Source organism: Megalops cyprinoides, chromosome 1 (genome assembly GCF_013368585.1).
Source record: "Megalops cyprinoides isolate fMegCyp1 chromosome 1, fMegCyp1.pri, whole genome shotgun sequence".
Classification (NCBI taxonomy): Eukaryota; Metazoa; Chordata; class Actinopteri; order Elopiformes; family Megalopidae; genus Megalops; species Megalops cyprinoides.
Window position 1 is genome coordinate 19,973,127 of NC_050583.1, and position 21,815 is coordinate 19,994,941.

Below are 21,815 nucleotides of genomic sequence, written 5' to 3' on the forward strand. Positions count from 1 at the left end.
GTTTAATATTATTCAGGTTGGATGGCCGCTAAAAGAAATGGGACTGTGATCAGTTTCTAGGTTCAAATCCCAAGAGCATTGCTGATGTGGAATCTTTGACGGTACACCCTTCTTACCTTGAATTTTCTCAGTAAATATCCATCATTCACATGAATGAATAATATGCAAATAAGGTAAGGAAAGGAAAAGGGCATCTGTCAAAGAAAAAAACACAGTAATATTGCAGCTGTCATGAGATGAGTGCATTCGGTATCTAAGGCCTGATCTTTAGGCTTTTTATTTCTGCTTCCTGTGGGGAGGGGGGATGTATGGTAATAGGCACTGTTACAGGGGTAACAGTGGGGAATGTTATGGAGGTAACTGCTACAGACTCTAAAGTGTCACTCTGAAATCTCCCTCCCGGGTAACGGAGCTGAACAGGAGTAGAGTATTCACTTTGAGTACATTGTCCAGGAACGCAAGGACCAGGCAGGCACTGAAGTCCAGAAAAAGAAATGATAACAGAGCAAATAGAACTGCTGAAAAAATGAGAAATGAATGCGGTCTGGTGGTTGACAAATTCCTTTCGACGTCAGAGCAAAAAATATTGCCGTGAAGCGATGTTCTGCAGGAAGCACTGACATCTTGGCCTGCACCTCGGCAAAGATTTCGCTGCTCTTCACAGTTCAGGAAACTGCCCCGCTTTGTGAGTGCAGGTCGGACATCACGATCATTTATTGTGACAGTTCAACCCCCATCGACAATCTAATAGCTTAAAAAAGCTGCACTGAGGGATCTTAAAAAGTACCGTGCACACACAAACATGCACATGCACACGTGCACACACACACACACACACACACACACACACACACACAATCAGGGAGGAAAAATGAATTCAAGGCCAGAGGCAGTTATGTTTGCACTGTGGGAACTCGGGACATGATTGGACTCTGGAAGGGGGACGTAAACCCGTGGTTCCTGGGAGCAGAGCGCTTTAAACGCGGTGAAAAGGGGATTACATGCATTAATCCCATGGAAAATAAAGTAGAAAACAAACCTTGCACGGTGCATAATTGGTTTGAGGGAAATAATTACACACGAGTCAGCCTTTGGGTCTTCCTTTCCGTTACCGTCTACAAATCGGCACAAAAAAGGAGCTCCGCAGAGCAGGAAATGCCTTGTTGCGTTTGTTTCATGATCCATTTTGATTGAACTCTCTTTGCTGGGTTTCCTCTCCCCCTCCCTGTGCAAATGTTGAAGAGCAAATGAGCGTGAGTGGATATGGAGGGCAAAACAGGGGCATTGAGTATATTAAGCTCTGTCATCCGCAGAATACACATACCCTGCAGTCTACGCTGAGTCGTCAAACAGGGGTCTGAACAATTTGCACCACAGCAGCACTCTGTGCAGACATTGGCTACCTATCATTTATTGTGTTACGGTGATGAGAGCGTTCCTGTAGCACACAAGCTCCGGTCAAAAGCTTCAGAGCTCCAGCTTTCGTCAACCTCCTGGCCGCCTGGCGTCACAGCATAAGCTGACGGGCAGATGTGACATCAGTCTTGAGCTCTGACTCGTCCCTGCCTCTGCGACACCTGAGCATGCATCTGGCCTGCGGCGATCAACCTCACATGACATCAGCTCTCGTTAATCATAAGCACGCTCAAAGTACCGTGGGGTGGACGTCTTTGCAAGCAGCTGAGACTGTTGACCCCTCACCTCGTGTGGGAGGCCGAGTGGATAAGCGCAGGAATCAGGACAAACTCAAGCGCCTTTATGGTGTTAAAGATGAGAGGAAAAAACGCATATCCTGTAAATCCCTTCTGAAAGGGAGAGATGATTCACCGAGCATTCTGTTTACACAGTTTCCAGACCCAGAAAATAAACAAAATAATTGCCCCACACCCTGCTGGCCCACCCAAAAAAACTAAAATGTACAAATGCTTTCACAAGAGTTTTACATAACTTTTCATTCTATTAAAAAGAGGTCATGTCCTGCAAGAAAAACAAAGCAAAACAATGCAACCTTTTTTAAAACCTTTTTTGAGGTATTGCTCCCACTACAGGATATGCTAATGGGTATGATTGAATGGACACCTGAAAGTAACATTTGAACTCTCTGGTGTTCTATAAAAAGAAAAGTTTCACAGAAGATGCATGTGCTATTACACTTAAAGAACTGCACTGGCATTTGTCCAGCCAAAGCATCAACCAATTAAGCAAATTAATTCTAAATAAGCTGTGAAGAGGAAAATAAGGCACGGCAGCAGCCTTCACACGAAGTTAATGCTGAGTGGAGTTCACAAATTTACATTTGGAATTCCATTTGTACTTTGAATTCCGCACGGCTCCTGAAATGCATGACAGCTCAAAGCATGTCCTAAAACCATCGTGGTTTAATAAGCACCTCATTAAGAGCTCTGGAATTACAACTATTGCAAAAAAGTGTGTTTTTAATGACTTTGCTGGGAACCAGTGTGTGCTTGTGCTTGTGCTTGTGTGTGTGTATGTGTGAACATGTGCGTAGGTGTGCGTATGTGTGCGTGTGTGTATGTGTGTGTGTGGGTGTGTATGTGTTTGGAATGGATGTTTTTTTCAAGTAAATAAATATAAGCTGTTTATTTTGGGATGTCTGAAACATGTAAAAAGAGTTCCTTTTCAGTTGGTCAGGGAAAAAAACCTTCAGGACATAAGAGTTTGTTAAACATCTATTTCCTATTTAATTATTCAAAGGCTGATCTTCCAGAAAATTGAATCAATTATGATTCCATTGTTTCTACTGTGTCAAAAAGAGAAGACAAGTAAAGCAAAATATCCAGTGGAGACAAGCGAACAGGAGAAATGTTGCCTTAGCTAGAAAATCAAACTATGGCCATTACTGTGTGTACAAGGTCTGTAGATTTGTAGATTCACAATGTAGATGTTGTGCGCTGAGGTTCCTATATAGATTCACAATCATGACATGTATGCATTTTGTAAATATAAGAAAGACAGTACCGTGCACGAAAGACAACTTATCAATACCTGCCTGACCACCAGCTGCTACCCTCTGCCTTCAGCCAGGCGTGTCACACCTGTACTCAAGAAACCAATACTTGACCCTTCTGCTGTCCAAAACTACCAGCCTGTCTCCCTTTTCCCTTTCCTTTCCAAAACCTTTCAGCATGCTGTTTTTAATCAACAGTCACACCTTCTCACACAGCATGACCTGCGTGACCCAACCCAATCTGGCTTCAAGGCTGTCCGTTCCACTGAAGCAGCTCTTCTCTCTGTCACATGTTCCACTTCACCCTGCGAGGGCTTCCTCCCACTCTGCTGTCCTGGTACTTCTACACCTTTCTTCGGCCTTTAACGCAGAAGTCGCAACACCCTCCTGCCTTGGCGGCAACGGGCATCTCAGGCACAAGACTCAGCTGAATCTCATGTTACCTACAGGTTGCACGTATTAGGCGCCCTAGAGAGGTGCCATCTCAACCCCTTGGAGCCTCTCTACAGGAGCCCTTCGAGGGTTGGTCCTTGGCTTTCTTTTGTTCTGCTTGTATACAAGATCACTTCACTTTGTCATGTCTTTCCATGGCTTCTCATATCAATGTTATGCTGATAACACCCTGTTCTTCTCTTTTCCCCAGTCTGATACCCAGGTTTTGTCACACATCTTATCTTGCTGACTTTATGCCTGACTGTGGATGTTTATTCATTACCTGAGACTCATTTTGGCTATGAAAAGTCTCCCTTGATACGAAGGCCCGACCACATTGTCAACCTCCTGGACTGCCAAGACCCTTCAGGTGACACCCGACAGTAATCTGACACACACGGACCACAGAACAGCACCTGGTAGGACCTACAGATTCTTCCTATACAACTTCAGAAGAATCTGCCCCTGTTACACCACCTGCTCTACCCTGGAACTCCTCCACCTAAACTAATGCAACTCCCTCCTTGCAGCCCTCCCTGCATGTGTGCCTACAGCTCATTCAGACCACTGCTGCTCCTGATCTCCCTCCACCGTCTACCGTTGTCGGCTGGCAGTCATTTCAAAATGGCTCCCCCTTATCTCCAGTCGATTGTCAGACCCTACACACTGGCCAGGCCGCTGTTCTTAGCTTTTTTTCAGAATAATGGTCATCACATCTTCGCATAACGGTGCATCCTGGTTGCATCATCTGTCTGTCTTGGGGCCCAGTGTGGTAGAACGAGCTTCCTGTCACGGTCAGAACAGTGGAGATGCTGTCCATCTGTCCGCTCTACACCCCACACCCAAGCATGATCTTTTGTTCTCTTATGTGTAATTACATATGTGGTAGCATTACTTCAGGGTACGTGTCAGCATTTTGTTTGGAGTGGTATAGTCCCTGTGTCTTGCATATTGTGTTGCACTTGCATACTGATCTAGGTAAACACATGATCTCAGCACCATGTTTGAGACTGATAGTTATTCATATCCTATTTGTACAACTTTTGATGCCACTTTATATGATTCACTGGGTAATAGCTTCTACTAAATGACAATAATGTAATGCAATGAACAATGCTAGAGGTGAGTGATACCTATACTGATGCAATTCAGTCAGTAAAAGTTGTAGTGAGTAAAGTTGTAATAAAGCTAATAGCTTTCAGTGTAGTTCTCAAGCCACTGCTCTGGACTGCTGCCTATGCCTCACAATGCACAGATTGGAAGAGCACTACAGAGTCTTACACCTGCACACTCATCTGTCCAGCATAGTCCTTAACATACATTTAACACACATTTAGCACACTGTTTTCACAATAACAGCACAATCTTTCTCAGGACCACATGGAAATACAAGGGAACATCTAACATGCTGTCAGATAATTTGGTCATTCCCAGCCGTGTTTCTAAGGACTCACTGTGCATACTGTTTAATGCCTTTTAATTATTTAGGCTTGATAGGGGAATTTTTTAATACTAATCTGCATTTGACATCTCTTGACATCTGCTGGCTGAAAGTCCTATGAGACTGACATGTGTTAAGGAAGGTGCTCATAAAAATGCAAAATTATATCCACTTAAAATACTCAGCTGTCTCAAATCATTGGCTTTAATTAGTATCTCAATTAATTGGTCTAGACACTATACCAATTAATTAAGAAAATGTGATCAATTAGTCTGAATACTGATCTGTTTCACTCATATTTAAGAAGCATCAATCAACAATGAAGTTAAAGAATTTTGTTTCCCTTTTTCTTTTTCTTTGTCTTATCACTAATGCCTGATAGCACTTTTTTTCTGGAAGGAGACAAATGTCAATATCAGCGAAATCATGATCTGATGTCAATCATCACCCAATCACACTGAATTTTTTGAGCTCAGTTAACATAAACTACAGTTAACATACACAGCAGAATCCCTATAAAAAGAACCGGAATTGAAAAACTCCAATACAGTAATTATTTTGTACATGGTGTGGCAGTGAGCAACAAAGGTGCATGAAAGTTAGTTGTGGTTCAGGACTCACAGCACTGCTGGGATCGATCCTAGGCCTCTCCATGGCAATGGTGATGCAGTTGAGGAAGATGATGACCAGGACGATGTGGTCGAACATCTTGTGAGTGATGATCTTATTGCACGTTATACGAAACCTGTCGGATATTCATATCACTCTCAGTATCAGCAGACAACACACTGGGCAGGCAGTACATTTACATATATATAAAATGTGTAATTACCAAATGAAGACAATGCAAATGGCTCATAAATTGCATATAATCAACAATTCTGCATGAGTCAAACTTGAATTAAATAAAATTCAATTGTCGATTCTGACACATGCAATAAGGTCTCAAAGGTCATTTTTACGACTAAATCCGTAATTTTCTGTCATTTAAAAAAATAACAAGGACTGTACAGTGGAAGACTACAGTGTAATGCTGCTCCCCATGTCTCAGCTTTGATACTACAATATTCATATTTAAGACTGAGAGTTATGCAAGCAGAGGGAAGAGAGCAGGGACGTTCAAGTGTGTTGTCATGCCAACACTCTCGGCAAGGTTGGAGACTGTGAGCTTCTCCACAGAGGGGTGAAACAGGGAGAGTCGACACATACAGCTCTTGGAGCCGCGCCCCTGTCCCTGTTCCCTCATCTACCCTGTGTGCCGTTACATAGGGCCTGTTCCTGTGAGACTCCCAAAAGGCTAAGTCTGTCCAATGAGTGGCTGAACTAAGGGATACAGTGTGCAAGATTCTCCCCTCACCCCAGAACAAGAAGCAGCCGGTGTCAGTGGAGCAATATCATTAACAGTGCACAGAGATCATGTGGCTAACTGATGCCAGCACAGGTCCATTAAAGGAGGACAACCAAAGACTAAGAGACAGTCGCCATAATGACAGCTGTGTACAGTACAGGTTCTTTCCAGCCTGGTTGGGAGGGGTGCAGCAAAGGCATGCCAGAAAGCCAGCCGAAAATACTGAAAATCAGAGCCGGAGGGTGCAACGTCAGGGGATCGTGGGGAGGATGGTTCTTCCTTGTTTGATGTTTAATTACTGTAGTAAAGCGCTCAGCGCGAGCGCTGCCAGAGTGTAATGTGAAATGCTCGCCTTTATTCTTTCTCCTAATAAGCGCACTCTGGATGACGTCTAATGTGAACAGACATGCACTTCAAAGCCAGGCGGAGACGCGGAGCCCCCTGAGCCTGAGCGCAGGCGTCGCGCGTGCACAGCCGCCCCTGCCCCAGAAGTGCCAGCTCCGCCGCGCCGGGCGCCCTCGGTCACGTGTAGTAGCGGGGCCGCTCTCTCCCCCGGCACAGCGCGCAGGGGGGACAAGAGTGACATGCTCTCATGGACCCGGCGCCAGAGGGCTCACCTGGACTGAGGTGGGAACAGGTAGAGAGACCAGGTGGTCCTCTGGCGACACCACTCGGGCTGCCTCCTCTCGAACCACCTGAACAGCCTGGCCTTGCGACTCTGCGGGGGAGGAGAGTCAGACATTAAGACCATGTGACACTGCGTGACCAATCGTTTCCTGTGCTCTCTTTGCCAGTCACGTTTTCTGCCAGCAGGAACAGCAATGAATCTGCATGAATGAATAATCTATAAATTAAAGCCTGTGTAGGCAACCAGGGACGTGTTCAGCCAATAACATAAAAGAGGAATGTTATATATCACATGGTTCTGCTGTAAATACAGCCATGGTTTGCTGTATTTAGCGCTCTCCGTCTGTTCCTCACCATGTTGACCTCCTCATCACCGTTGTCATCCTCGCTGTGCGGGTCGTCCAGGGAGAGCTGGGGGGGCAGGGGGGTGGTGGGGGAGCTCTTGCCATTGCAGTCCTGGTGCTCGGCTGTGCCGAGGTTCGGGGGCCGGGTGCTGTGCATGCTGGCCGAGCGGTACAAGTACGAGGGCACCTGCAGGGTGTCAGGGGGCAGGTCGAAGGAGCTCTTGGTCTCTATGGACTCCATCCGCCGGTGCCGCGGGTGGTGCAGGGAGTCCGTCCTGGAGAGGGACCCGTCGTCGCCCTCCGACGTGCCCCCGCCGCCCCCCTCCTCGTCGGAGCTGGACTGGCCGTCCCCCGACAGGAGCGAGCGCCGCTCTCCGGACTGCCGCTTCTGCCTCTTCAGGCTGGGGGCCCGGCCCAGGCTGTTCCAGCTGGAGCGCCGACTGTTCCAGCTGCTGGCAGTGCTCCAGGGAGCGTACGGCGAACTGCGTGCGCTCGACTGGGTTCGGGGGGGGAGGGAGGGGGGGTTGGTGCACAAAGAGAAGAACCTCAGACAAAACCAGGCACAAGTGGTACAAACATCAGACAGGGGTGTGATACATGGTTGAACACATTAGAAAAGTAATACTTCAGACCAAGAAAAAATGTCCCTGCCTGCTTGGCCAATCCATGTACTGACTTTTGTGATGTAAGTATTTCAGACTTGTTAGTGAGTGGCTGTTTGAACATGAGAGCACTGACCGGAGACTTTGCGTCATAGCAGCTGGGGTCCACCGAGACATTGCTGCCCCTTCGGGACTCGTAGCCCAATGCCGGGTCCCCTCCGCATTTGGGTACAGGCATAGGCGTGGCAGCGGTATGGGTGATGAGGGGTGGTGTCAGGCTGGTTTTCATATCCACATGTCCATTGATGGGCACCACTGCTAGGGCGAGGGAGGGGGAGAGGCAGTGGAAACCTTCTGATTACTATATTGGTGCAGTGCATTTGCATGTTGCAGAAATTTAAAAACTGGTGAGAGAATTTACTTGCACAAGCAAAAGGATTTTAAATGGGGCTATAAAGTGTCCCTGCATCAAGCAAGTAAAATGTATTGAATTATTTACAGTTTAGATGGAAATTATCAAAAGTAAAGAACCTGCTTTACAGTAGGTTATTTCCTGATTTGTGTGTAAATCTGTTTCTTCCAATCCATTTAAGCCATATCCATTTCATTGAAATATTTCTTAAATAGTTTTTGAACCCAGGTTTACCCCATCTCATTTCACTCTGTCCAGCTACAGCCTACATAATGCACTGTGGAGGATGGTTGGGCCCTGTGCTCTGATGCCTGCTAGCATGAAACACACTGCTTAAAATGGATATACATTTAAATTGCACAGAGTAAGGCACAAACCAGCAAAGAAGAGACTGTATCTACAGCTCAGTGAAGCAGTTGGGGTCTGTGTTTATGTGTTTAAGTGATCAAGAACGGTTTTTTAAAGAATGAGTCACAGCAACATGATTTACAAATGTAATTTGCTGCAATCCACAGAGAGAAGGCGGGGAGTAATGTGTTCTCTGTGTGCGGGTTTGATAGCCTGAGGAAGGTGATGAAACCATGAAAGGATTTCAAATAAGATTGTGTTCTTAGTTATTAAAACAAATGCAGATATTTTCAATCTGGATACCTACCCATCATGAAGGTGGGGAAATTAAATTTTAAATTTACCCGTTGCAAAATGGATGACATGATTCACCATTCTTTGCAAGAAAAAAAAAACCCTGATCTTGAGAAAGTAGGGGGAGAATACTAAGCTTGTATACAGAGAGTTAGATGAATATGTCTTATATTTTATATCAGTAAGTGTGTAGGCTCAACTTTCTTCCTGAGACTGCATTCATGGACTGCTGTACCTTTTGTCCAAAGATCAAACAATGATACCTTTCAATGGTGCTCAATAGTATTGAATCATGCTGCTTTCCATTTTCTGAAAGCAGGAATACTTATAATTTCTCATTGTATAAATCCAATCCTATGAAGCAGGCTATGGAGAAGTAGGTGTGTCTAAACATAATGCATCAACAGGTGTGCTTTCGAGTAGAACAATCCTAAGCTAAAAAAGACCATCTATACCTCTTTTCATACAATCTGGCTCTTGCTGGCACAGCTTGACTAAATCCATAAATGTTGTAAAATTGTTGGTGCTCATTTATATAACTGCACTAAATGCCTAACCTAATCGCCTGGAACCACCCACGTCACAACTTTGTGCTATGCTGGAGTTTTATGATACTAGAGTATTTATAATGTTATAATTTGCTGTGAGCAAGTGGTTTTATCTGAATTATTATATTAACTTTATTAGATATGTGCTCGAAATGACACTTACATTAAACTTTAAATGTGATAAGCTGTGTCAAAGTGCCTTACAATTACTAATTCAAGTGCTATGCTAGGCTCTTGCTGAGTCCAGGGTATGAATCATAGTTTGAAAAACAAAACAAAACGAAATCTTAAAAAGTTCACACTTGCGCACTCCAAAGCATTTATAATCCATTCCGCTGTCAAGTAAATATAATTCCATCGCAGACATCGCCGTTCAGAAAGTGTAACCTTCTCCTTCTGTTCTTGTTAGTCTGGTGTAAGCCTTCTCTGCTTTAAAGTGCATTTGTATGTAGCAAGCAGTGCGTGTGGCTCACCGGACGAGGCAGACACATCTTTCTTGCTGCCGCAGACGTCCTCCATGCTCCGCGTGTAGAAGTCAGCCTCAGAGTCAGACTTGGACGCGTCCCCCTTCGTCAGACAAGCGAGAGGGCAGGGGTCAAGATAAAGGGGAGGGGGGGGTTGAGTGGGGGCGGTGGGGGTAGTGGAGGGGGCAGAAAGGGAAGGAGGCCAGGCAGGTGGGTGACAGTGCTGTCTCCCTGCCTCCTTTCCTGGAGGCCACAGGGCGGACAGTACGGGACAGAGAGGCAGTCTCTACGGGCACAGTGCACACATGCAGGTAGAGTCCCAGCACATTGTCTTATACCACACTCAAAAACCAACAGGGGGGCTCTTACAAATTGTTTATTCTTTTAGTTGTTGTTGTTAAAATGTCACAATTGCAATGTTATAGATATAAATTGAATGTCTTTCTGGAATCTGAATATAATTCCAAATTGTTGCAATTTATGTGTTTTCCTTTCTCTAACGAGAGAACACGGGAGCTCCTGTTCGCAGATCTCCGCTGCTCCCACTCTGTAGAAATAAATGCAGCTATTTATATCCCCAGGCTCTGCTTTTTGCCCATATCCCCGTCCTGAGTCTCCCTGCAGAAAATAGCTCACAGCACAGAGAGTAGAGGGTGTTTCAGTGTGGTTTAATACAAATAATCATCCCGGTGTGGTTTGTCAGAATCACAGAACTGTTTGTGCCTGTTTTCTCAGCTCTGCTTTCCCTGATCAGGTCCCATTCCACCAGGGCATTTCTTCAGACGGGGGGGGGGGGGGGGGGGGGGGGTTATGCTCTGTGGATCTCAGGACCTAAGGACTCTTTCTTCATTTCCTTGCTTTAAGCTCACAAATTACTTTTTCCCATTTTGAAATGGAACACTGCAGCCAATCTGAAAGCGGCCTGATTTTCAAAATGAAAAAAAAAAGAGATGAGGAAGAGTATCTTAATAAACCAACCAATCAAGCTTGGGAAGCTAGGGTTAGAATTAATGGCAAACTGATTATTATAAATCCATTCCCGAGTTTGCTTTCATACCCATCATACTGACCTGCTGCAGACTCCAATTTGGTTTGTATTCAAAACACAGAATTCTGATTGACAGTGATGACAATTCTGACAAACTTTCTGACATGGGTGCAATGCCTCTCTTTGGTTTTAAACCATTTGGTCCTGAAATGCAACAATGTCCATTTTCTTCCTAGAATGTAAACAAACAGCAGCACTGTGCTTCAATAAAGTGCAAACCAATGAGATCATTGCACCATCTTTGCACATACATACAAAATACAGGAGTAAATCAACATGACATCTATAACGAAACAGGGAACAGTGAAAAGCTCTTGTCAAAGGAGCAAACACAACAGCAAAGCGAGTAATACACATCAAAAAACACCTCGACCACAGTCCACCTACTGTGAACAAGCTCAACCAGTCAAGACAGGAGAGAGGAGCGTTGCCCCTGGTGAGACACAGCTGTGATAGGATGAACTGAGCAGAGCGACATCACAAAGCGCTTTGGGTACCCAGATACCCCTTCTCACCCTTGCTAGCCAGTGGGACAGTCAGAGGAGAGGTTATCTATAGCTTTCTTCCTCCTTGTTTACTCACAGCATGCCCATCACTGAGCCACGGACCCTGCTCATTTCCCTGGTCTGTTGCAGGCTGAAGGTTGCCCCTGTCAGGCCAGGGTATGGTTACCTGTGTCCTTATTCCCCGTTTTCCGTTCTGAGCAGAGAAGGGGGTTCAATTGTGAGAAAATAGCCTGGTTAAAGAACAAATTCAGCTAGCCTTTTTTTTTCCTAACTGGTCATGTTTTTTCAGGGCGGTTCTCTTGTACGTATGATAAAAACTGACTCAGATGATCAGAAGATGTACTGTATGTATGCTGTATAATTACCATACTGAAATCAAAACAGATTTGAATTAATTAGAAAAGCAAGGGGATAGATGCTGTGAAATCCTATCCAAAGTCAGAAGGCAGTCTAATTGGAATTAACATTAAAAAAATCAATTAAGACTCCAAACAAGAGATGCTGTGGCAGTGGAAAATAAAAAGTGATTAAAATGCTGCTTGTTTACACATTTAGGTCCTCAGCCTACAAAGGGCTTCTGGGAGGGAAGGAGTACTAGACCGGACTTGTTGATATAGGGGCCTCATTGAAAATAATGGACACGTTCCCACAAGAGGAGCTCAATTAAAAGGTTCCAGGCCTGCTGAGAGTGATGGGGGCTGTGTTTGTGTTTGGCAGGGAGGATCACTGACGCTCGAGCTGGGGAGAGGAGGGCCACAGAGCCATGGGGAGGCCATGGACCCTCCGCCACACTGGGTCTTCCGCAGTGCCCACCCCTCCCAAACTGCGTCACCTACCACAGCTGCTAGGATGAGTTCTGTTACGGGATGTGACGTCCAGAGACACGGAGATGACATTACATGTTTGATGTGACCACGCACGAAACAGACCCTCTTCAAAGTCCCTTCCAGTGGGCCAGGTGCATGTGTGCAGTGTTGCCACCCCAAACCAGTGCTTTGGCTGCCGAGGAGCAATGCGATCGTCATTGCCAGTCTAGACCATGCCAGCAGCATTAGTCCTCAAACCAGTTTATCCAGCTCTGCTGTGCTATATTTTATCCAACATTGCTATATTTATGAAATACTGCATGCAGTACATCCACAGCTAAATATTTACATATTTACAAATATTACATATTTAGAGGTGAGAGGCCAAGATTGAATGTTTCCCTGTAAATGAAATATAAGATTTAATTTGGGAATCTTGATTTTTTTTTATGTACCAAAACCTCTTTCTTTACAAGTGTACTTTTTCAATTTCATTTAGTTGAATAACATATCAACAGCAATAATTGCCTTTTTTCATTCAGTAGCTTAAATGCCTGATTTCACTACAACCTTACAACAAATCCCAAATGCATCCTCCCAGCCAGATGAAACACAGTCTCGACACAACATTTCAGAATGATTCGTACGCTGCCCTTTGCCTGAAGCCAAAGCACTGAACCTGTGAACTTGAAAAGGGACTTCAAATCAAGTCTGCTTTCACAAAAAAAAAACAAAAAAAACAACCACAAGCGACATTGTCCACAAACGTCAGGTCCTCCTGGTTAGTTTCAGCGGTGAAGTCATGCGGAGTGCTACATACCCCTGAGTCTACTGGCAGCTGAATACAGCTGAGCTGGCCATGCATTTCCTCCCTCTTGGACACTTCCTAAAGTGGAAATGTGTAATGTTTCATCAAGAGATAAAGGCGGCTGAAGCGGTAGACAGAGCACAAGGTCTTTCCAGACGCAGAGAGAGAGAGATACAGCATGCTCAAGGCTGGTGAGGAACCACTGACAGCGCATTTAGATACATGCAAAGAAAAAAAAAGAGTTAAGATGCTGCCTGTAGCAACATTACAGAGACAAAACCTGTTTCTTTAACAGTGTTTTGAACAGCATCCACATTCAACTGTAATGGCAGTCATAGAACAATGTCAATTTCAGATGGATTTTCTATACAGTGCGCTATATTCCCAGCAAAATTCTGTCTCGTCAGAACCAGTGGAGTGTGCTGTACAAATACAAACGGCAGTTTCATCTGCTGCCGTTTCCTCTAATGAGCTTCACGTCACATTGCAACCTTGTAATGAATGGACATTAAAATGGCAGCTCCCTTTTCGTACATTTCTAGTGTTACGTAAAGGGCAACACATGTTGGTTCTTCATTTTCTATCCCCAGAGAAAGGGAAATATTGGAATTTTGAAATGAACAGTCTTTCAAGCTCGGCCTGAGTGCCAGGCTTCCACGGTAGGATGGGGGTGCTAGGTGACAGAGAGCAGTGGGGCTGGAGGCATTCAGTTTGCCTTAGCACAGGGGAGGACAGCAGTGAGGCTCCCACATAAGCGCTACAAGCACATTTGCCTGGTGGTCCAGCTCTGGTCTGGGCTAGGACTCTGGCCTGGGGTCTGAGGCTACCTGACAGGGCTGCCAATACAACCTGGAGCTCAGGTTCTGGAGGCTGAAATAAATGCTCTGAAGTACTCCAGAGCGATGTAGACCCTATTAATTCCACTTCAAACCAAATTCATCGTTCCGATTCCACTTCAATTAAACAGATTAGCCAAAAACAAGAGCGAAAGGCTAGAACGGTCAGTTAACCACCACTTAGCCTTCCGACCGGGAATGTCCAATCACTGCAGTGTTACCGCTTCCAGATATTTTTCTGGACAGTGGTACAAGCAGAGTTGAAGTGACAGGGCATCTGTCCAGCCAGTGTATCTTTGTTCTCAACACACGTCACTCACCCTGCTGTTCCCTAGCAACCCTGACACACTGTAAAGTTCGGTCGACTAAAAATAAGCTACACGTTTGCAGAGAAGGAGGCAAGACCAAAAATATTAAGCAAACAGCTTTGGGGAGGCAGAGAAACTAAGGAAGATAGAACAGAGAGATGCCATTACCATCATTTACAAACATGCAAAAAGCTTGTTAGATGGCTAATACAGGAATAGTTTTTGCCTTTTGGCCAAAGCACCGGGCACAGAAGGGTATCACAAGCACATACTATTATATTTCTTATATAGTATGGGTCACAAAATGGGCAAGGGTGAATCACATTTATATTAGATGCCAAAACACAGGTGCTTTTTCCTGAGGTGTCACCACCCAGCATGAAGCTTCAGGCTGGTCCCATGAGTTCAGCATGGTTGCTGTAATGGAAACTAACTGCTCTCTCACAGATCCATGAGGAGGAGGAGCAAGACAGGTGAGTGGAGGAGTGATATAAAGTAACATACAGCTGAAAAGAACCGGATAGAGCAACATTCAGTCATGCCTTTGAATATCTCTGAGATTGAAAGCACATGAGCATTTTGGACACGGACTTTGTTATTTAAGGTTTTGTGAGCAGTGTAGGGCAGAATGGAAAATATGTTGTCTTCGCTGCACTGATGCAAAGCTTTTTCTCTGTCCGTCTCTCCCTGAGCACTGTGCCATCATGGGGGAGTGGAAAGGGTCTGGGCTCCACACCTGTCTTTCAATACACACACACACACACACACACACACACACACACACACACGCACACACAAACTCACATACATGTGCACACACATACATGCACACACAAACACATGCAAATATGCGCACATACACACATCCATATATTGCAACTGACAGCAACAGTATAGCTGTGCTGCATGCATGTGAAGGAGACTCTCCCCATTTATTTCTGGTGAGCGAACACTGCTGAGCCCACAGTTTCTTTTCTGACAGAATCCAGCTTTGAGCTTCACTCTGAGGTGGCCCAGATTAGCAGGACTCAGAATGATACATTTCCCTTAAAAGCTTAGCTTCAGAGGAGAGGATCAGGTTAATATTTCTTTGCTTGATTACCAAATCCTCATATCTTATTGAATCTTGCTAGCTTGATACATTTGAGCCTTGACAATGGAGTGTGGGAAACTGGGACCTACCGCTGCACACTGCGTGGGAGGGCCATTCAGTGCACCAGGCTGGTGCACGTGCACTGTGCACATCTCGCACGTTTACCCTCCCACTGCTCGCTTACTGAGACATACCGGGATACTCTGCTACAATTTCCATCTTTTAAACATGTGCTTGTCCCCTGCTGCCTTCACAGAAAGCTCAGAGGATCAAAGCACAGGTGCTGTTACAGCTCACAAATAGAGGGAGACCACATTCAATTAAAACAGATCCTGATAGCCCATGATTGAGTCTCATTCCACCAAGGTCCACGATAAAACCAATTAAAAATAATAATGAAACATGTTATACCTGGCCTCTGTGATAACATAAATCTTAAAAGAACATCAACTCAGCTTTTTCTTCCCAGGGCTGTCCTTTTCCTCTCTGCCTTTGAGATGTCAGTGAGCAATCTCTGCTATGTGGTCAGTGATAAAGAGTTTCATACGACAAAGGAACGGGAAGGGAAAACAAAAGAAGGAATGTGGGATGGGGAGCGAGGAGACCATACGACTGGCCCAGGTTAAATATAAGCACACATCTCCCACGGTGGTCCGACGTGCTGCCCACTGAATAATACATGTCACAGGAGGAGAAGAGGGAAGGAAGGAGGGAGAGGGGCAGAGAGGAGAGACATACATGGGAGGCCAGGGCTGGAGAAAATGAGTAATAACTGGACAAGAGAGAGAGAGAGACGGGGCGAGAAATGAAAAGAGAGTGAGAGAGAGGGAACGTGAAAAAGAGAGAGAGAGTGGAATAAAGGAGCGGACGGAGGCTGAAGCTGCCGAAGGCTGAGGTTACCTCGGTTTGGAACCCCTCCACCAAAATGGCCACCAGCAGGTTGAAGAGAGCGTAGTTGCCGAAGGTCATGAGCGCAATGAAATACAGTGCTGCCCAAGGGGATGTGGAGGCCATGCCATTATACAGCACCTTGTTCCAGTCTTCTTGTGTCAGAATCTGTGGCAGGAAGCACACACCCTCAGGAGAACGCTCACCCCCCCCACACACACACACACAAGCTTATCGTATTAAAACACTCCGTATTCACATAAAACATTTTCACATTAAAACTTAGCACGCCAACATTCACCTGTAACAAAGCTGTATATTCATATAAAAGGAATTCTGAACACAGAAACCAATCATGCATTCAAACACTGCATCATAGTATTAGAAATAAGTACGTATGATTTTTAATGAGAACAGGCCATTCAGCCCAGCTAGGTTCATCATTTTGCCTACAGTCCACATTGAATCTAGTAGTGTGTGCAGAATATTCTTGAATACTCTGAGATGCTCCGCTTCCACTAAGAGTCAGTAATCCGTTCCATGAATTAATGAACTGAGTGAAAAAATACTTGTTAATGCCAGTAAAAGTATACTTTACTATTCCATATATTTATACACCTTATGATCAACATAATTTGGGACATGAAATGTTAAAAGAGCATTAAGTACCAGGGACACTGTTGAGAATGCCAGAGTTGTGCTAAAAGAGGCGTTATTAAACAGTTAAATCTTTACAGCTGCACCCCAAAGTTTTCCTAGACATCCCTGTGTCTCACCTGGAACACAGTGACAATGGCCCACAGCAGAGAATCAAAGTTCTTGCGGTCTGGCAGTGTGTCCCCATCTCTTTCTGAGCCGAACTTACAGCCAAACAGGTGCATTCCGAGTATACTGTCAAACACATGGCGAGAGAGAGAGAGAGACAGAGAGAGAAAGAGAGGGGGAGAGAGTGAGGGAAGGAGAAAGAGGGAGAGATATAAAGATGAAGAGAGTTTGAGAAAGGTAAAGTATTTCAATCGATTTTTATGGTTTTATTTCTCTTTTGTTTTAAATAACATCCATTAATCAAGGTTTGTGCTAGGCCCTCAGTATGCTGTCCTTGCTTTGGTGAACTTGGCTCCTCTTCACAGAAACAGTGGGTGTTTATTTAGTTACATATTTCCAGTGAGGAGCCCACAGTGCATTCTTCCTAGGTTTTTTTTTATTTTTTTTTTTTTTTGCTAAGCTTGCCAAGCTCCAGCCAAGCTGATCAGAGATGCAGGCTGGGGAGGAAACATCAAGCTTCTCGCGTCTTGATCAGTTTAGTCCTGCTGCACGGAACTTATCGAGCTCTGGGGAGCAGTGGGATTTGAATCACAGCTCCCCACCACACACTGCTCCACAGCACGTATGCTCATACACCTTCTGTAATTCTCAGATGCTTGCTTGGGCCACAGTATGAGAACATGGTTGTCATTGTGCCGCTCTGCAGTCTAACAAATGATTATAATTACTGTGTTCCGGTAGGTATGCACATTATCCCTTATGGAGGCATTGTGAGCACTGAAATGCCGGATCTACGTCACAAATAAACCGCGTCTAATTTTAGAGCATAACCTCCTATTTTTATTTGACTTCTGCACATTGTGCATTTCCTCCCTGTTTGAGAATTCAAAGAAACTATCTCCCCTCCCACCCCATAGAATCTGTCCTTTGTCCTCTCCTCTTTACTTTCACAGCATCATTTTTCTCATTTTCCTAACACTCTTTCTCTTCTTTCCCTCCACAAATCTCTTTCCCATGATCCTCCCTTGCCGTCGGTCTCACCTGAAGATGAAGATGAAGAGCATGAGGAGCATGCAGAAGGTGGCCACGTTGTCCATGGTCTTCATCAGCACCACCAGCTGCCTCTGCAGTGCTGGCATGAAGCGCACCAGCTTCAGCACACGCATCAGCCGGAAGGTCCGGAGCACGGAGAGACCGCCGCCCTGTTGCCCGACTATCTCCCACACACTGTTTATATAAGTATGTAAATGAGACAGAGGGGAGGGCGGGTTCGATATGATGAAGTACAAGCACAAATACAAGTCAATAAGTTAACTGTCACTAATTCTATTGATCCATGATTAATCACCAGTAAAAAGGTGAAATGTACTATTATTAAGTGAAACTTGCTTTTTGCAATGAACATCCTTGTAGCAGTGGTTTGTGTGATGCGAAGTAGGAACACATGCACTACTGGTAAAGGCACCTGATCACCACGATGATGCCGTCAAAGATGTTATAGGGGTTCTTGATGTAGCCAAAGGGGCCGTACACCAGCACCTTCAGCAGCATCTCCAGAGCAAAAAGACTGGTGAAGACGATGTTGCTGATCTCCAGGGCGTTGGTCAGCTCGTCAGGCTGGGGTAGAGAGACAACATGGGAAAACGAGAGAGGAAGATAGAGAGGAGGGGAGAGAGAAGAGAGAGGGTGAGATGAGAGAGAAACAGACCAATGCATGATGTTCTGTTACATCCCTGCTCTTTCAACACTGCCTGCCAGTAAGACAATGCTGAACTGAAAAGGACACATGAGTAAATGGTTTGCTCAGAAGCTAACACCCTGGGTAAGGGACATTACCTTCGGACTACCATGCTTAATTCTTTAACAATTCATTTCACTCTGTCTCTTAATCACCACATCAGTGTTATCAATATAGTTTCCATGAGGAGTAAACGAGCACAGTGTTTTCAAAGAACCGTATTGGTAATATGTCAGCTCAACAAGAGGACAGAAAGACAGAGAGAAGCAAACAAATGATTCTCTAAAGCTGTGTTAACATTTCACACCTGTTTGGTATACCACAAATACAAATTAGCCCTTTAAAGTAGGAAATGTACTAGGAAGTGAAGAGAAATACAATTTTTAGAAAAAAAAATAGTATATACACTGAATTAGTATGTATCTGACAGTATGTAATACAGAAAGCTACATCACAGTAACAAATAAGACATTGGAGGAGAACTACAAGACCCTAGGAGAGCACTGAAAGTACTTAATAGGTTTTTCAGGAAAATCATTAACACGGCAGACCACCCTGGACTGTTAATGACAGATGGACTGCTTACATTAGCAGCACCCCGTACCGCTGGTATTGCGCTAATGTATCTCTGCCACCAGCCAGCTTTGATTATGTTACACAGAGTAAAATATACACACAGGCCGCAGGCAGAGCTAATTCCGGTCATGTGGCTCTGAAGGGATCCTGGAACTCGGTGCAATAGAATTCCAACTGAGAACGTCACATTACACAAAGAATAATTTTCCACAAATCCACTGTAGACCAAGAAAAAAAGGCTTGTGTTTTTACACATGTGGTGTGATTCTGATTTACTTGTTCTTTCTTTAGAGGGATTATTTATTGTATTATTTTTATAACTGGCTTAAACATCTAAAACCACAGCAGGCAGAGATTTCATGCAAGTGAGCTGTGAGGAAGTGAGGCAAGACTGGTTTGTCCATTTCCTGTTTTTTTCAGCCAATAGCCAATGCCTCTACAGAAGTAACGTGAAAAATATGAGGGGAAGAAATGACAAGCCTTGAAAGACTGCAACCTCAGGAACAAGCTGAGTCCCACTCTGTGATTACCCGCACAGGGTTAAGAATGGCAGAGGGTAGAAGTCAGCAAGCGACATAGGGTTGCAGAATCCCATAGGCCAGTGTTCTAGCATACATCATAGTCTTGAAATGGACACAAAGGTTTACCTGCATCCTCAAGTGCTCTGATGTTTTTATTATTTATTTATGTATTTGTATTGAGCACTATCTAAATTACCAGCACTAAACTCTTTTGAGCTGGTGATGTCAAAAGAACAGATATACCACTAGAAGATATCTTGCTGACCACAAAATATTATGTGGAGAAATATTTTTATGAAGTGTTTGAGGATTGGACAAGAGATATTACATCTCCACATGCACATATTTCCATGTCTTTGTGGAAAAAAAAATATGAAAGGAAAACTGGCAAACAAGTTAAAACGTATTAAGCATTCCAAAAACACCATGCATTGTTCCTGTTAATAAATATGTCCTCAAAAAATAGCACCATATCCACAGGCAATAAACATTTGCTTATCACAAAAATAACAGTAAACATTTTAAATGCATGGTGTGCCTTAAAGCAAATGTATATCATTTTTTCTCCTAGGCAAAAGTCTTCGAGGTTAACTTTTTAATTGTTCTTGTAAATGATGTGATCTGCAAAGCCATTTCAGCAATGTAATAAAAGGGGGGGAAAGGCATTACGTACAGCATTTGAAATGAAAAATAACATGTTACAGCTAATTGAGTTAAGAATAATCTAATATGATTGTGTTCTTTGGTAAGTTATGATACCAAGCGGTTGCTATTTGTTACACTCTCCATGGTCCGACCCTCCTGCAGTGACTATAAACAGGCAGAAAATGACTCCTAATAGCACTATAGCTACACATGGCACACCGGCGCTGGGTTAGACGGGACACTCTCATTTCCAGCGAGTGCCGCTTGTGTAGTGAGATCACCCTATAAACCTGCAGAACCTCCCCTCTGAGTGAAGGCAAACCCAGGGCGACGCTGAATACCGCATTATCGTTATCAGATATACTTACGCAGTTCTCAGAATTGCGGCCCCTTCTCTGGGGACTCCAGCTGTGTAGCAGGAAAGGAAGCATGGACAATCGCGAGCGGTGAGCACCCTCGCAGCCCGTATCTGCTGAGGGCAGGCCCGGCACCACCCCCGTCCATCTTGTCTGCATTCCAGGGGAACCACGTTGCCATTGTGTTTTCTCTGCATTCCTCTATTTTTACATTAAGGCCCGGGGCCCCAACGTCTCGATGCTACTTGGAAAACACCAGACCGTTTCAAGTGCTCGTAGACTCTCAGACACAGGCACTCTGTGCTGAATTGAGACCGTACTTCTGACAGTCTTGTCTCAAGAGCTGTATATCACCAGCTGGCTTTTGATTACTGATTACTGCTGCAGAAAAAAGAGCCTAGCAGCTCCATAACCAAGGCCCAATTGTAATTCTCCAACCAGGGAAAAAACTGATTTTGACTGGGCCTGTGCAAAATCCAGGATGGGCACTGCCTTACTGTATATTCATTTGAGTCAAAGAGAGTCCATGTTGTGCTCTCTGATAGATGCTGCATGGTAAATTTACACCGTTTGCAAGTTACCTCATAGGTAGAAGTCTCTGTCTGACTTTGTCTCATTTATGGTACAGATCCTTCAGTACTATTTGCTGCTGCTTGCCACCAGTGGCACAACTGTTCCTGGGATGGGGCAGTGAGTACTGGATTAAGAATAAGGTACCCTAATGGGTCTTTGTTTCACTGTTGTCAAAACCGCTTAGACATTGGGGAGACTCTATTATCGTGTTACATTTTGTGTTGGGGAACTATTTATTTTGTACCGCTTTAAGAATGTTTTCTTGGCAGGCAAAAGGCCAGCAGTGGCCACTCTCCAAGCGTGAGAGAGTTTGTTTTCTCATTAACAATGCCGATAAAAACATGTTAAAATAAATGCGCTTTCAATCCATCTTAGCAAATGATTTATATCAGAGCCCCTGTTCATAACATAAGAAGCAAGGACCTCTTGGCCATCTGCACACAGACACGGGTTTACCCAGGAGCACAGAGGAGGCTTGGATCTGTGTTGCATACTGTGGTTTACAAAGATGCTTTCACTC

At 44.5% G+C, this 21,815-nt stretch overlaps 1 protein-coding gene across 7 annotated transcripts in view; it reads right to left on the minus strand.

Moving 5' to 3' along the window:
- The window catches only part of cacna1g (calcium channel, voltage-dependent, T type, alpha 1G subunit), a 106,354-nt gene that overhangs the window by 46,048 nt on the left and 38,491 nt on the right, over positions 1–21,815 (minus strand). For 5 of the 7 annotated variants that reach the window (XM_036527658.1, XM_036527633.1, XM_036527625.1 and 2 more), the window contains exons 9-18: positions 18,352–18,503; positions 17,928–18,113; positions 16,898–17,012; positions 16,134–16,289; positions 13,009–13,074; positions 9,838–9,931; positions 7,899–8,077; positions 7,171–7,656; positions 6,807–6,907; positions 5,463–5,586 (exon numbers count right to left, since the gene is read on the minus strand). In XM_036527658.1, coding sequence (XP_036383551.1) covers positions 5,463–5,586; positions 6,807–6,907; positions 7,171–7,656; positions 7,899–8,077; positions 9,838–9,931; positions 13,009–13,074; positions 16,134–16,289; positions 16,898–17,012; positions 17,928–18,113; positions 18,352–18,503 — 1,659 coding nt within the window. The remainder of the gene's footprint in view (positions 1–5,462; positions 5,587–6,806; positions 6,908–7,170; positions 7,657–7,898; positions 8,078–9,837; positions 9,932–13,008; positions 13,075–16,133; positions 16,290–16,897; positions 17,013–17,927; positions 18,114–18,351; positions 18,504–21,815) is intronic. The other 2 variants (XM_036527666.1, XM_036527641.1) reach the window with 1 other exon arrangement.